Genomic DNA, 12,799 nt, shown 5'->3' with positions numbered 1-12,799 from the left:
TTTTTTTTTTTTTCTTTTCTTTCTTTCTTTCTTTCTTTTTCCCAAATAACATCATTGCATCATCGTGTACGTCCGCATAATACTTTATCGTTTGTGTTCTCGTTTTTTTTTTTTTTTTTTTTTTTTTATCGACATTGACTGACTGCTATAAAGGACTCTGCATAATATATGCCGATATTCCACATAGCAAATCTTAGAAACAATCATTAATACGAAGAAAATAGAATATTTTCCGTCACGTATATTTTTTCTCATTAATCGTTTCGTTCTTTTTTATTTAGCCTCGACAGGTAGGAGGGAATCCTTGTTGTCCAATTATTTTGAAACGATCGATGTAATTTGGATTAGATTAGACGAAATTGAATTAAAAAAAGAAAAAACAGTGGAATAATTTTTCATTCTTTTTACGATTTTCTTTTTTCTTTTTTTTTTTTTTTTTNTTTTTTTAGTTTGAAATATATATATTATTGAACGAAAAATATTATGGATAACGATATACGTATCGATTAATTTTTTTTTTTTATTCTTCTAGCATCGATAATTGTCGTAATTCCGTTTTCAGTCTAACGGACGAAAATATTTTTCTCAAAAAAAAACTTGTTACAAATATGCGTTGCGAAAGAATAGGATTTAAGTCGAACAGTGGAAAAGGTGAAAGCTTTAGCACACGTGGTCGTGCTGCGACGATTCTGACGTTTTGCGCTTGTTGACCAAAATTTCTTTATTAGAATTTTTAGATTACGTGGAACCCACAGGTATATATATATATATTATATAAAAAAAATTGTTCTTTAATATCAACATAATTTTAAACTTTAAATCAACTTTCCTTTCCTTTTCTTTCTCTCTGTATTTTATCTCTATTCTTTTAAAGCGGAAATAATAGTAGAGATAAGACAATAACGTAAGACAAATTTCTCGCACCAACGTTGCCAAATTAGTTTCTAAGACTTTTATTCTTTTCCTTTCTTTTCTTTTCTTTTCTTTACTTTTCTTATTCTTGAATAAATAAAAAAAAACGAAAATTGAACTAAATTTTATCCTTTTTAGCATCTTTTGTATTGTACACACGTTCGAATGCGCAGTCATTTGCGCTGCATTTGAACGAAGGAAATAAATTACTTGGAAGAATAAGAAGTTAATTATCGTAATAATATTATAAGAGAGCATAAGAAGGCGATATATTTCTTTTTTTTTTGGAAGTTGAAAAACAGGGATACACAAGACTGCTCATTATATTTTCTTCACAGTTGATCTGTCGGTGATTTGTAGATGAACGGGATGTGCGTGTTGGCGATAACGCGAAGAAGTACAATGGTCGTTGGTGGTAGTGGTGGTTGCGGTGAGAAAAGTGACAACGCCGATAGTAATAGCCCCTGTAGCCCGTGCGGCGACGGCGGTTCCGATAGCGAGAGTAGCGCCGCGGGCGGTGCGTGCACTAGCCCTCGATCAGGTGTTCGGAATACCGTGGTAAATGCCGGTTGCGACGACGATGTCGTCGCCTCCACCTCGAATGCGAGTTCTCGCAAATCCCTTACGGTCGAGCCACGTCAATCTCGTGCTCAGGGTATAAGAAAGCTCCAGAAGTGTCTGAGTACCACTACCAACCATTATGAGCTGGATTCTTCCTCGTTGAACAACTTTCCAACGGCTTCGTTGATCCCTAGCCACCGTAGCGCCGAGATACGAAGCTATTCGTCGACAGCTCCGCAACCTTCTTTCAACTACCAGAATATTCTCTCCAACACCAGACAGTATAACAGTTTCGGTAGTATTATTTCGATGAATTATCATTATTAATATCTCTATCTACCTATATACAATTGCTATATACATATATACATATAAATAACACACATATATATATGTATATATAAATATACTTGATTAGTAGATTATATCGATTCTTTTCTACGTATATTTTATATATATATATATATTTATCAGAGATCAACGAATCTATTCTTCTCTGAACCGCTTTTTTTCCTCCGTTTCGTTCTTCCTTTGATTTCAATCATCGTTAATAGAGCGATTCTTCTTACGATAGGTTCGATACGATTAATGGAGACCAGCGTTTTCTCGATCTCGTTCTCTTAGAAACCATGTGTGTCGGGAAAAAATGCGTAGAAAAAAATTTTTCCTTTTCTTTTTTTTTAAGGTTGGTCTTCGTTATCGTGCCTCTTTTTTCGCTATGTTACGTTAAATACTGTCTGGTCTTTTTCTTGCTGACATGATGTGTGGATTATTATAATTAATACTCTGGGCAGACTTTATTACTCTGCATCGCATCTTTTTTTTTCTCTCTCTCTCTCTCTCTCTCCTAAAGATTTGTTCACTCTCGCTCTTGGTCAAACTCCACTTCTCTCTCTCTCTCTATCTCTCTCTTCTCTCTCAAAGAAAAAAAAAACACAAAACGGCACATTCCAATTCCAACTTTGCGTGCGATTTTCTAATTCTCTCTCACTCTGATGCACCTCTGATGAAAGATATATTCTTCTTCCGCGTTCTCTTTCCGATTTTACCAATCTATCTGCCTAATCTTTCGGTTGGCTTTTTCCTTTTTCTTTTCTCTTTCCTTTCCTTTTCTTTTACTGATAAATGTTGCCTAATGATAACGATTCAGTTCGTTCTTCCGCTCGGTGTACACTAGTATATAACTAAACGAAACATCGAACGTGCACAGGATGTTGATAAAGATGAATTTATTACGTCTCAACTTAATTAATAATAATAATAATAATAATAATAATAATAATAATAATAATAATAATAATAATAATAATAATGTTAATCTTCCGGGGGGGGGGGTAAATCATGTTTAAGTTACGAATTGTATTATTATTAAAAAAAAAAACTTGATTGAAACTTTTATTAAAATCTTGTGCATATTACGCGGATATATACTGTATGCATTCTGAATATATCTTCAAAAGCGTAGAATTCGCAGGGATGTCGCAGAATGCCTTTTTTAAATTGCAAACTGCATAATCGTGTTCTTGCTACTAAAGATTTTTTTTTTTTTCCCCTCTCCCCTCTTATTCGATTCGATCGTCTCGTATATTATTTCAAAAATTCACGTTTTGAGTTTGATGAAAAAGAGAAAAAAAAAAAATAGGTCAACGCCTTTTGCGTTCGAGGTTTCGAGAGCGTTTTTTGAGAGCGTGGATTATAATTTCGTTATCGAAATGATCGAGTGGCGCAACTCGTCACTTCAATAATATCGATCGAGATTTAATTTTTCTCGAGGACAACAGCGCATTGCAAATGAATATTATGCAGAGGCGAAAAATTTCATTCCAACGACATTTCCTTTTATTTATTATTCGATTATTAATTTAGGATTGGATTAAAAAAAAAAAAAAAGAAAAAAACGATCTCTTTTGATAATTACAATCGACAAGTTGAAGCGAATAACTTCTTCACTTAGAATGCTAATAAAACGGATCCGAAATTTAATTCCATGATTTGCAAAATTTGAAAAAGTAAATTTTCTTTTATGCGCGTTTCGATTTTTAACATTTTCGGCAAATGCAGGAAGATTAATTAATTAATTAATTAAAATCTCTTTAAATCTATAGATTCAAGTTTTTGGCGAGGGATAATTAACACGATGGAACGTGGAATGGAAATTGGGATTATTACGTGTTCAGTTTAGACACGTAATTTGCGCATGATTAATCGCGCCACGTAGTGTCGAGTCGTCACACTATTCGCTTCCGATTCACCAATCTTTCGATTATAACAATTATCAATAACGTTATTTGTTTCCTTTTTTTAATATATATATATATTATTATTTTATCCTTTCATTTTGCGTTGGCATTCTAATTTCCAATTCTGCGACAGAATAGATACACGTCGGATCGACTTGATGAATGTTGAAATGAATGGAAGATATGTTATTCTGTGAACTGTCCTATATATATATGTATATATATATATATATATATATATATATATATATATATATATATAGATATCAAGAGAGATATACACTCTAGTCGTGATAGTTGTTGTTGTTGCTGTCGCTGTTATTATTATTATTGTTGTTTACAATTATCGCTATTTCTCTCGTCACATCACATCTGTCTTGTCAATATAGACCGAAATCATCAATTTCGATTTTTCCTTTTGTTTTTTTTTTTTTTTTTTTTTTTTCTTCTTATTATTATTATACTTCTGATCTGATCTGTCGATCTCTTTAGCGATTTTCCTTGCGATTCAATTTTTCATTTTAAAAAAATGGCTAAATTTGTCGGGGATGTTTATTGTGAATATTATAGGTGTTGCATGCTCGTCGTGTCCATTACAATATAATAATCGTAATAATACGTTTGCGCAACGTTACGGTATTTTAATTTTCCATTTATTCTCGGGATTGCTGGCCGGGTAGACAAATATGACAGTTCGTTTCAACGGTCAAGGAGCTCGAGCATGTCGTCGCTCGAGAATATCACCACGGAAACCATCAGCTGCCTTACATTCGCAGATTCCTACACGAAAAAGAGCGGTATGTTTCTTTATTGTATAATTAGCATGATCCCTCTCTCTTCTAATTCTCTCGGATTGTATCTAAAGATTTATTTTATTTTTTTCTTTTTTCTCTCTTTTTTTTTTTTTTTATTATTATTATTTTCTTTCGCCAATCAAGATACCAGCCCTGTGCCAACGCTTTGGATCGGCACCTCTTTAGGATCTATACAAACGGTGATATTTAACACGCCAGCTCGTGGAGAACGACACGCGCATCCAGTCGTTGTTTCTACGTGCAGTAAGTGAACGGCAATTATTTCCAATTATTATTATTATCTTTCGAACTTCGATAGATCATCGAAGCAACTTTATTGGTAATTTGGACTTATTAAATTTTGACATATCATTTTTGTGTACTTACACAATTTAATCCCATATTTTTCACAGATGGATCTACGTTTAAGTTGAAAGGATGCATACTGTCGATGTCATTCTTGGATTGTAACGGTGCCCTGATTCCATACTCTTACGAGTCTTGGAAGGACGACAGCATGGACAGCAAAGAGCGCAATAGTACGTTATCGTAGATAATTGTGTATGATTTATGGGATTAACAAGTTTAAGTGTATTTGTTTAAAAACGATTCGGCTTACGAAGATAAATGTGTTTATGTTGCCCGTTTCACAGGAAGTCAAAGTAAATGTACGAACAGTCGAATGTCTCCATCGATGAATACGCAAGCAAGTACAGGAGACGGGTTCGAGGATCGTCAATTTGTCGTATTGGCGTCGGAGAAGCAGGCGAGAGTCGTGGCATTGCCATCTCAAAATTGTTTATACAGGCAACAACTGGCCGAAACTCATATCGTGATCAAAGCAGAGATTACGACTTTAAAAGGTCATTATTTTTATATTTCTTATTATACAAAATTTTATCTTTTTAGTCTCGATCGATTCGTTGGAGGAAAACAAAATGGAATCTTCAATCAATTTTTGGTCGATTCATGGGATCTGAATCTTTCCAATAAAATAAAATTAAAGGAATACGTGATCAAAAAGATTAATACTTTAAAAGATTCATATCTCTAATTATTTTTATATTTTTTATTATACAAAACTTTATCTTCTTAGTCTCGATCGATTCGTTGGAGGAAAACAAAATGGAATCTTCAATCAATTTTTGATCGATTCATGGGATCTGAATTTTTCCAATAAAATAAAATTAAAGGAATACGTAATCAAAAAGATTAATACTTTAAAAGAATTATATCTCTAATTATTTTTATATTTCTTATTATACAAAATTTTATCTTCTTAGTCTCGATCGATTCGTTGGAGGAACGTGTGATCAAAACAGAGTCTTAAAGGATCCATAATTATTTTTATATTTCTTATTATACAAAATTTTTCTTCAATCAATTTTTGGTCGATTCATGAGATCTGAATCTTTCCAACGAAATAAAATTGTTTGTAAAGGAACACGCGATCAAAACAGAGATTACGGTTTTAAAAGGTCTATAATTATTTTTATATTTCTTTTTGTACAAAATTTTTTCTTCAATCAATTTTTGGTCGATTCATGAGATCTGAATTTTTCCATAAAATTGTAAAGGAATACGTGATCAAAGATATTAGTACTTTGAAAGATTCATATCTCTAATTATTTTTATATTTCTTATTATAAAATTTTATCTTTTTAATCGATCGATTCGTCTAATCTGAATCTTTCCAACGAAACAAAATTGTAAAGGAATATGCGATCAAAGCAGAGATTAGTACTTTAAAAGATTCATATCTCTAATTATTTTTATATTTCTTATTATACAAAATTTTATCTTCTTAATCTCGATCGATTCGTGGGATCTGAATCTTTCCAACGAAATAAAATTGTAAAGGAATATGCGATCAAAGCAAAGATTACTTTAAAAGATTCATATCTCTAATTATTTTTCTTATTATTTTTATATTATATTTATATTATTTTATTATATTATATTATATTTTATTTATATTATTTTTATATTATTTTTATATTATATATTTTATATTATATTTTTATATCCTTATTATACAAAATTTTATCTTAATTTCGATCGATTCGACGGGTCTGAATTTTTCCAATAAAGTTTCGTTTGTTGTAAAGGAGCGCCCTTTTGTTTATTTCAGATAACGTGTGTCTCGTTTGTTACGTTTCGAATGGTCACATAGCCACGTATAGTTTGCCAAGTCTGAGGCCACTTATAGACGTCGATTTTCTACCGCTTATAGATTTGAGGTAAGAATAACAATTATACCCTGAATAATTTGCTTTTTGCGGCAAAATAACGATTACAATTGCACATGGTATATAATGCACTAACATGCCACTGCAACTTTTCTTAATGCAGCAACACTTTGTAATATTATACGTTTATATTGAACGGTAGCGTAAAACTTATTTTATATTAATAAAATTCTTCTCTTGGCTAATACTTTTAACTGATCATTTTTTGCAATAAATATAATAGCGATTAATAAGAAAGAAAAAAAAAAAAAAAGATAACAATTTTGTGTAGACAATGCACGTGTGAAAGCGCTTTCGTATCTAATTCTTAATTTCTTTAAAAATTTAACTCCAATTATATTTTTATAATCCTTTCTGTTTTAAAGTATTTTTATAACATTGATTGATAAATTTTGTATAATTTTGTTATTATTTAGAGAAATATTATAATTTTAATCTATTAAAAATTGCTATCAACAAAGAATGAAAAGAAATATAGGTAAGATATTAAAAATAAATGGCTATATATATTAATTCCTCGTCAAAATTTTATATAAATTTTATGTCATTACTGATATAACATTTAAATCTTTTTACCCTGTTATAGAAAAATTAATCGTTTCGTTAAAAGTAAACGTGAAAGTTTAAAAATTAATTTTGATATGATTTGATTTCAAATATGATAATTTTTATTTTACTTTACTGTCGAGCACGTTATTGCTGTTTTTAATAAAAAAAAAAAATTATATCGCATAAGATTAAAAAATTGAAAATTTTTTGGCTAATACACACGCACATACATGAATGAATTTGAAGAACGAATTTGAGAACAATTTCAAATTACAAATTTCAGGTATAGTTTTGCTCATAATAAATAAATATCGTGATATTTAAACATTCGTTGTTTCATTGTATAGCGTTATGCACCATGTAGCTGATTGAATGTTGATTAGACATTATATCTTATATTTAATACCGATATAATAAATAATTAATTATGATTAGTGATATGATAACGATAATTTAATTTTACTAATACTTATAGCATGTAATTTCTTTATTATATTTAATTATATATACATATGTACATATGTATATATTCGTTAACCCTTAATACACTTATAGCATGCCTTGCGTAGAAATTCTTTACTATACAAGCACAATTCTATATTGCACTTCTTTATATTCTTCCACATAGTTGAAAAACTATTTTTCAAATTGCAAATTATTTTAATGAATTGGTCGTTATTCATTTCAAAAATGATATCTTCAATTTTTATACTTTTTTTATTTATTGTAGTAATTGTTTCTTCTTATTAACTACTTATAGTGAATAATATAAATATTCATATCCTGATTAACGTATTAATGTAATTAGTTAGTTAACGTAATTCTTTAAGAATGTATAAAATATAAAATATTTTTATGTAGCTTCTTGCTAGTATATTTATATATTATCAGTTACTCGAAAAAAAATATATATTTTATACTTTTACAAATTATGAAATCCCTCGAGATATGTGCTACTTTTTTTTTTTTTTTTTTTTTTTTTTTTTACAAGAAATCTCTTTAGTTACTAGAAAATTTAATTATTACTCGATTGTTATTCCTTTTTCGATAATTATATCACATTTTTTCCTCAGCATTATTAACGTAAATTGTAGTATAGTATATATATATATAAGTATTTATAATATATATCTTAACACTTCGGATTAATATTCCATTAAATTTTAATTTATTGATTTTCCAGGAAATTTTTAATTAGCATATCATCTGATAGAACGAAACAAATTTTTAAATTGTAATAAAAATTTACTCGATCATTTATGTTATCGAATAAAGAAAAAGAAAAATCTCTCTTATTTCTATCGCGTAAAATTAAAATTATCACTCGATCGATATTTCTTTTTTTTTTTTTTTTTCGTAGATTTCTAATCAAATCAAAATTAATCAAATTCATAATCTAATTTTTTAACTAACCAGAATATGAATATTGTGGAAATTCGCTATATTTAATCTTTATATTAAATTTAAGATGGCAGCAACTTTTTAGCAACAAACGATACATTAATTTTACATTATTATTATTATCATTATATTTCATTTTTCTTACATAGTTTTCTTATATATACTTATATTTGGAAAAAAAAAAACTGGGATCAAGTGGAATATATTATTTTGTTTTGAAAATATATATTATCTGAAAGATAGAAAAAGATTGTTGATGTTTTAAGGGTTAATGCTAATTAATGCGAACTAAAAAAAAAAAATCTCTTTTTACTCGTGTATGGCTTAACGCTCACTTTTCTCCTGTCTCTGTAATCTCTAACAGTTTTCAGACTACAAAACATGGCATTGTAGACCCCATGTTGTCCATATGGGGTAATCAACTCTTTGTTAATGGCGATACCGATCAGTAAGTGATCTATAAAATACACTTTTCACAATATGTATTTTATACAATATGCAATGCCTAGCGCGCATATTATTACCTATATATACACCTATATTATATTTCTCGATATATTTTATTATTTTCGATTCCTATATATTCCTCCTTTCTATCTAATCTATTTATTATTTATATCGATAATATCAACGATTTTTCATTATTCCCTTTTATTATCGATAAAAAAAGTTTTACATATAAATATATATTTTTCTCAATTTCGATGTTACGTCCCGACAAAACCTATATTCGTATATCGTATACCCTGAAGAAATATATCAATAACGATCCCATGTCTTGTTTTACAGAATTGCAAAAACGCTTTGCTTCAGCAATAGAGGCCACGGTTTGTACCTCTCCTCGCCTACCGAGATCCAAAAGTTTTCAGTTTCAAGTCAATTTTGGTAATGAATTCACCATTGAATAATAAAAAAATTCTCCTCCTTCCTTTCTTTTCATCTTTCGTTTCAATTCTCAGCGGCGAATTAACCGAGATGATGGGAGACCTGTTCATCGGTCACGACATGCCCGAACCGCCCAAAGAGAGTTTCTTCAAAGGGCTGTTCGGCGGTGGATCGCGAAGTCTCGACAGAGAAGAATTATGTGAGTGATTTTACCAAAAAAAAGGAAAAAAAAATTTCACCGAATAACCGATCAATGACAACAATTCCAGTCGGCGAATCGAGCGGTCGAGCATCCCGCACCGTGGCAAAGCACATACCGGGGCCGAACGCGGGGGCCGAGAATCTTCGCGAGCGCGTGACGACAGCCACGGGCGAGGTGAACTTGGCCCATCAAATGGTGCTGGAACGCGGCGAGAAGCTGTCGCAACTCGAGGAGAGAACGGCGCGGATGATGTCGGAAGCCGAGACCTTCTCGCAGTCTGCCCACGGATTGATGCTCAAATACAAGGACAAGAAATGGTACCAGCTATGAGGACATCGATCGAGTCCACCGATCGACATTCGAATTTCGAATTGCGTACGATTATTATATTGTAATCTAGCGTTCACATTTCACACCTATGAGTTCTGTCTGTACTAGGTACGTCGGTTAGAAGATGGTATGGAGAAACTCGAAAATTGGATGAATCGCGAACTTTACTACACGCACACACAAGAAACATGTTACATAATGATAAAGGGCATGCGAGCGATGCGAGTACGAGCTTCGATGTGTGAATTTGAATGAATGCGTGAATGCGTGCGTGCGTGCGTGTTTCAAAGACGAGAAAAAAAAAAAGAGAGAGAATGAGAGAGTAAAAATGGAACACGAGCAAAGGAAACATATATGAGATACTTTTACAAGCAGGTATATATATATATATACACACGCACATCTTTCAACAAAGAATATTAAAAAAGAAAAAAAAAAGAATCGTATATACACGTGTAACACAGATAAGATTAAATATATATATATATATATATATATATATATATGCGCGAAATTTCTCAAAAATGTGTAATAACCTCTAAATATATATATATATATATATATACTACTTATACATAAGGTATAAAGCGAAGAGACGAACGATATGCACGTTAACGTGTGAACCAAACACGGATAAAATCGAAGAGAAGCGGGGGTGATTGCTATATTCGAGATAAAACAAATTATTATAGCGCATATATAGGTTAAATAAGATATAAAGGAAACCAAGTACTATCTTAGGCAGACATAGGATTCAACTACGTGCGAGTCAATACATACACAATTATGTAACAATTCGCCTTTTAACCGATCGCTATATATTCGTTAATCCATTCGGACGTCCTGTAACATCTTGTACATCCCGTTTCCCATTGTAAAAAGGGAACGAATGAAAAACACGTTACGATTAATTTGTCGAGGATGAAGATGAAATGAAGTAGCAAAAAAACAAAAAAAAAAAAAAAAAAAACAAAAAAAAAGAAAAAGAAAAAAAGATCGAAATTGGCAGCGACGTTGTTCCGAATGTATTGACAATAAAGGTAAATTAAATTAATTAATCGAGATAATAGCGTTATTGAGTAAAAGTTGAATGCAGTGTAATATATGATTTACCTACGATGTATCGGATCTTCGGGATTATATTAGTATTATCGATCGAGATAAACCTGTCGCATCGTTGATAAACTATATATTAGTTGTTATTAATCGTAGTTATCGCTAGATACGCTATGTACATAAAGGAAAACAAATGCAGTAGAGGAAATATTATACGTTAAAACAAAGAGCTGTTTGTATAATAACAAGTGTTGTAAGTTACGCTAGTTCAGCGTCGATGATGAATTCAACTGAATTTATGGTACGATGAGAAGGGAAGAAGAGCTACTGTAATTTTAAAAAATTATACGTAGATTAGATTATTTTAAAGACAATATATATTATACATATACATACGTATGCGCCGTATATAGTATGTATCGCGTAAGTTCATTTGAATTTATCGAGATTCTGAATCGTCGTACTGCTTCCATAGCAATAATTGTATAGTTGATGTTAATGGTACTAATCACCCATATAAAAAAAAAAAACTTATATAACGTGTCCTGCAGAGAATTAATTAGATCGCAATTTCTTCGAGTTGAGTCAAACAAACTACTTGATATAATTTCCCTCGGACAATATACGTAAGTAGAGGTTAGTTGGTGAAACAACCATAAATACCTTTTGTCACGAGATGTATTTACTATCGAGTATTAATATTACCATTGTGGTCCACGGCAAGAAACAGGGTGGACTTGCTCGAATATCGTTGTAATATCCATATGGAAAGTTTTTCGAATTTTGGGATTGTGATATACATTACATATATACGTATATATACGTATATGTATATATATATATATTATACACACACACAAGTATAACAAACACAAGAGAACCGAGAATTAATTCTACTTTGATTCGTTTAACTTTATTAAACCAGTATCTTTTCTCGCGACAGCTTTTATCGTCTTGATAGTCTCGATAGTCTTCGAAATCCAGCAGCTCGATACGCCACAGATTTTCTGAGATATAAAATAAAATCCCCCTCCCCCAAAAAAAAAAACAAAAAAAAACAAAAAACAAAAAAAATCAAAAAAACCGCTATCGTGTGATTATAAATATATATATAACATAAACGGGAACTACTACTACTATTACTACTACTACTACTACTACTATTACTACTACTCTACTACTACTACTATTACTACTACTCTACTACTACTACTATTACTACACTACCACTACTACTACTACTACTACTACTACTACTACTACTACTACTACTACTACTACTACTACTACTACTACTACTACTCCTACTACTACTACTACTACTACTACTACTACTACTACTACTACTACTACTACTACTACTACTACTAACTACACTACTATTACTACTACTACTACTACTACTACTACTACTACTACTACTGCTACTACTACTACTATACCGATATCCTATAAAAGAAGAAAAAGAAACCAATAGTGTATTACGCGGATAAAAATATCCTTCTCGGATCTTTTGTGAAAGTGAGAAAAAGTTGTTTACCGCTCTAAAAATAGAATAGTAGTTAAATGTATAATAGTTGCAGACAAGAAACAAGAAATACATTATTACTTAAGTGTTTG

General features: G+C 30.9%; 1 protein-coding gene across 7 annotated transcripts in view; it reads left to right on the top strand.

Annotated features, from left to right (window-relative positions):
• The window catches only part of LOC122714270 (syntaxin-binding protein 5), a 41,500-nt gene extending 29,275 nt beyond the window's left edge, over window positions 1-12,225 (top strand). For 3 of the 7 annotated variants that reach the window (XM_043935472.1, XM_043935467.1, XM_043935471.1), the window contains 9 exons: window positions 4,394-4,510; window positions 4,652-4,771; window positions 4,921-5,046; window positions 5,161-5,370; window positions 6,639-6,747; window positions 9,071-9,154; window positions 9,496-9,591; window positions 9,666-9,790; window positions 9,861-12,225. In XM_043935472.1, coding sequence (XP_043791407.1) covers window positions 4,394-4,510; window positions 4,652-4,771; window positions 4,921-5,046; window positions 5,161-5,370; window positions 6,639-6,747; window positions 9,071-9,154; window positions 9,496-9,591; window positions 9,666-9,790; window positions 9,861-10,123 — 1,250 coding nt within the window. In that variant the 3' untranslated portion in view covers window positions 10,124-12,225. Of the gene's footprint in view, window positions 1-1,272; window positions 1,769-4,384; window positions 4,511-4,651; window positions 4,772-4,920; window positions 5,047-5,160; window positions 5,371-6,638; window positions 6,748-9,070; window positions 9,155-9,495; window positions 9,592-9,665; window positions 9,791-9,860 lie in introns of those variants that run through there. The other 4 variants (XM_043935470.1, XM_043935466.1, XM_043935468.1 and 1 more) reach the window with 4 other exon arrangements.
• Window positions 12,226-12,799: the final 574 nt, after the last annotated feature.

Source organism: Apis laboriosa, unplaced genomic scaffold, assembly GCF_014066325.1.
Source record: "Apis laboriosa isolate Shangri-la unplaced genomic scaffold, ASM1406632v1 scaffold28_cov147, whole genome shotgun sequence".
Classification (NCBI taxonomy): Eukaryota; Metazoa; Arthropoda; class Insecta; order Hymenoptera; family Apidae; genus Apis; species Apis laboriosa.
This window is presented reverse-complemented; position numbering and strand designations above follow the sequence as displayed.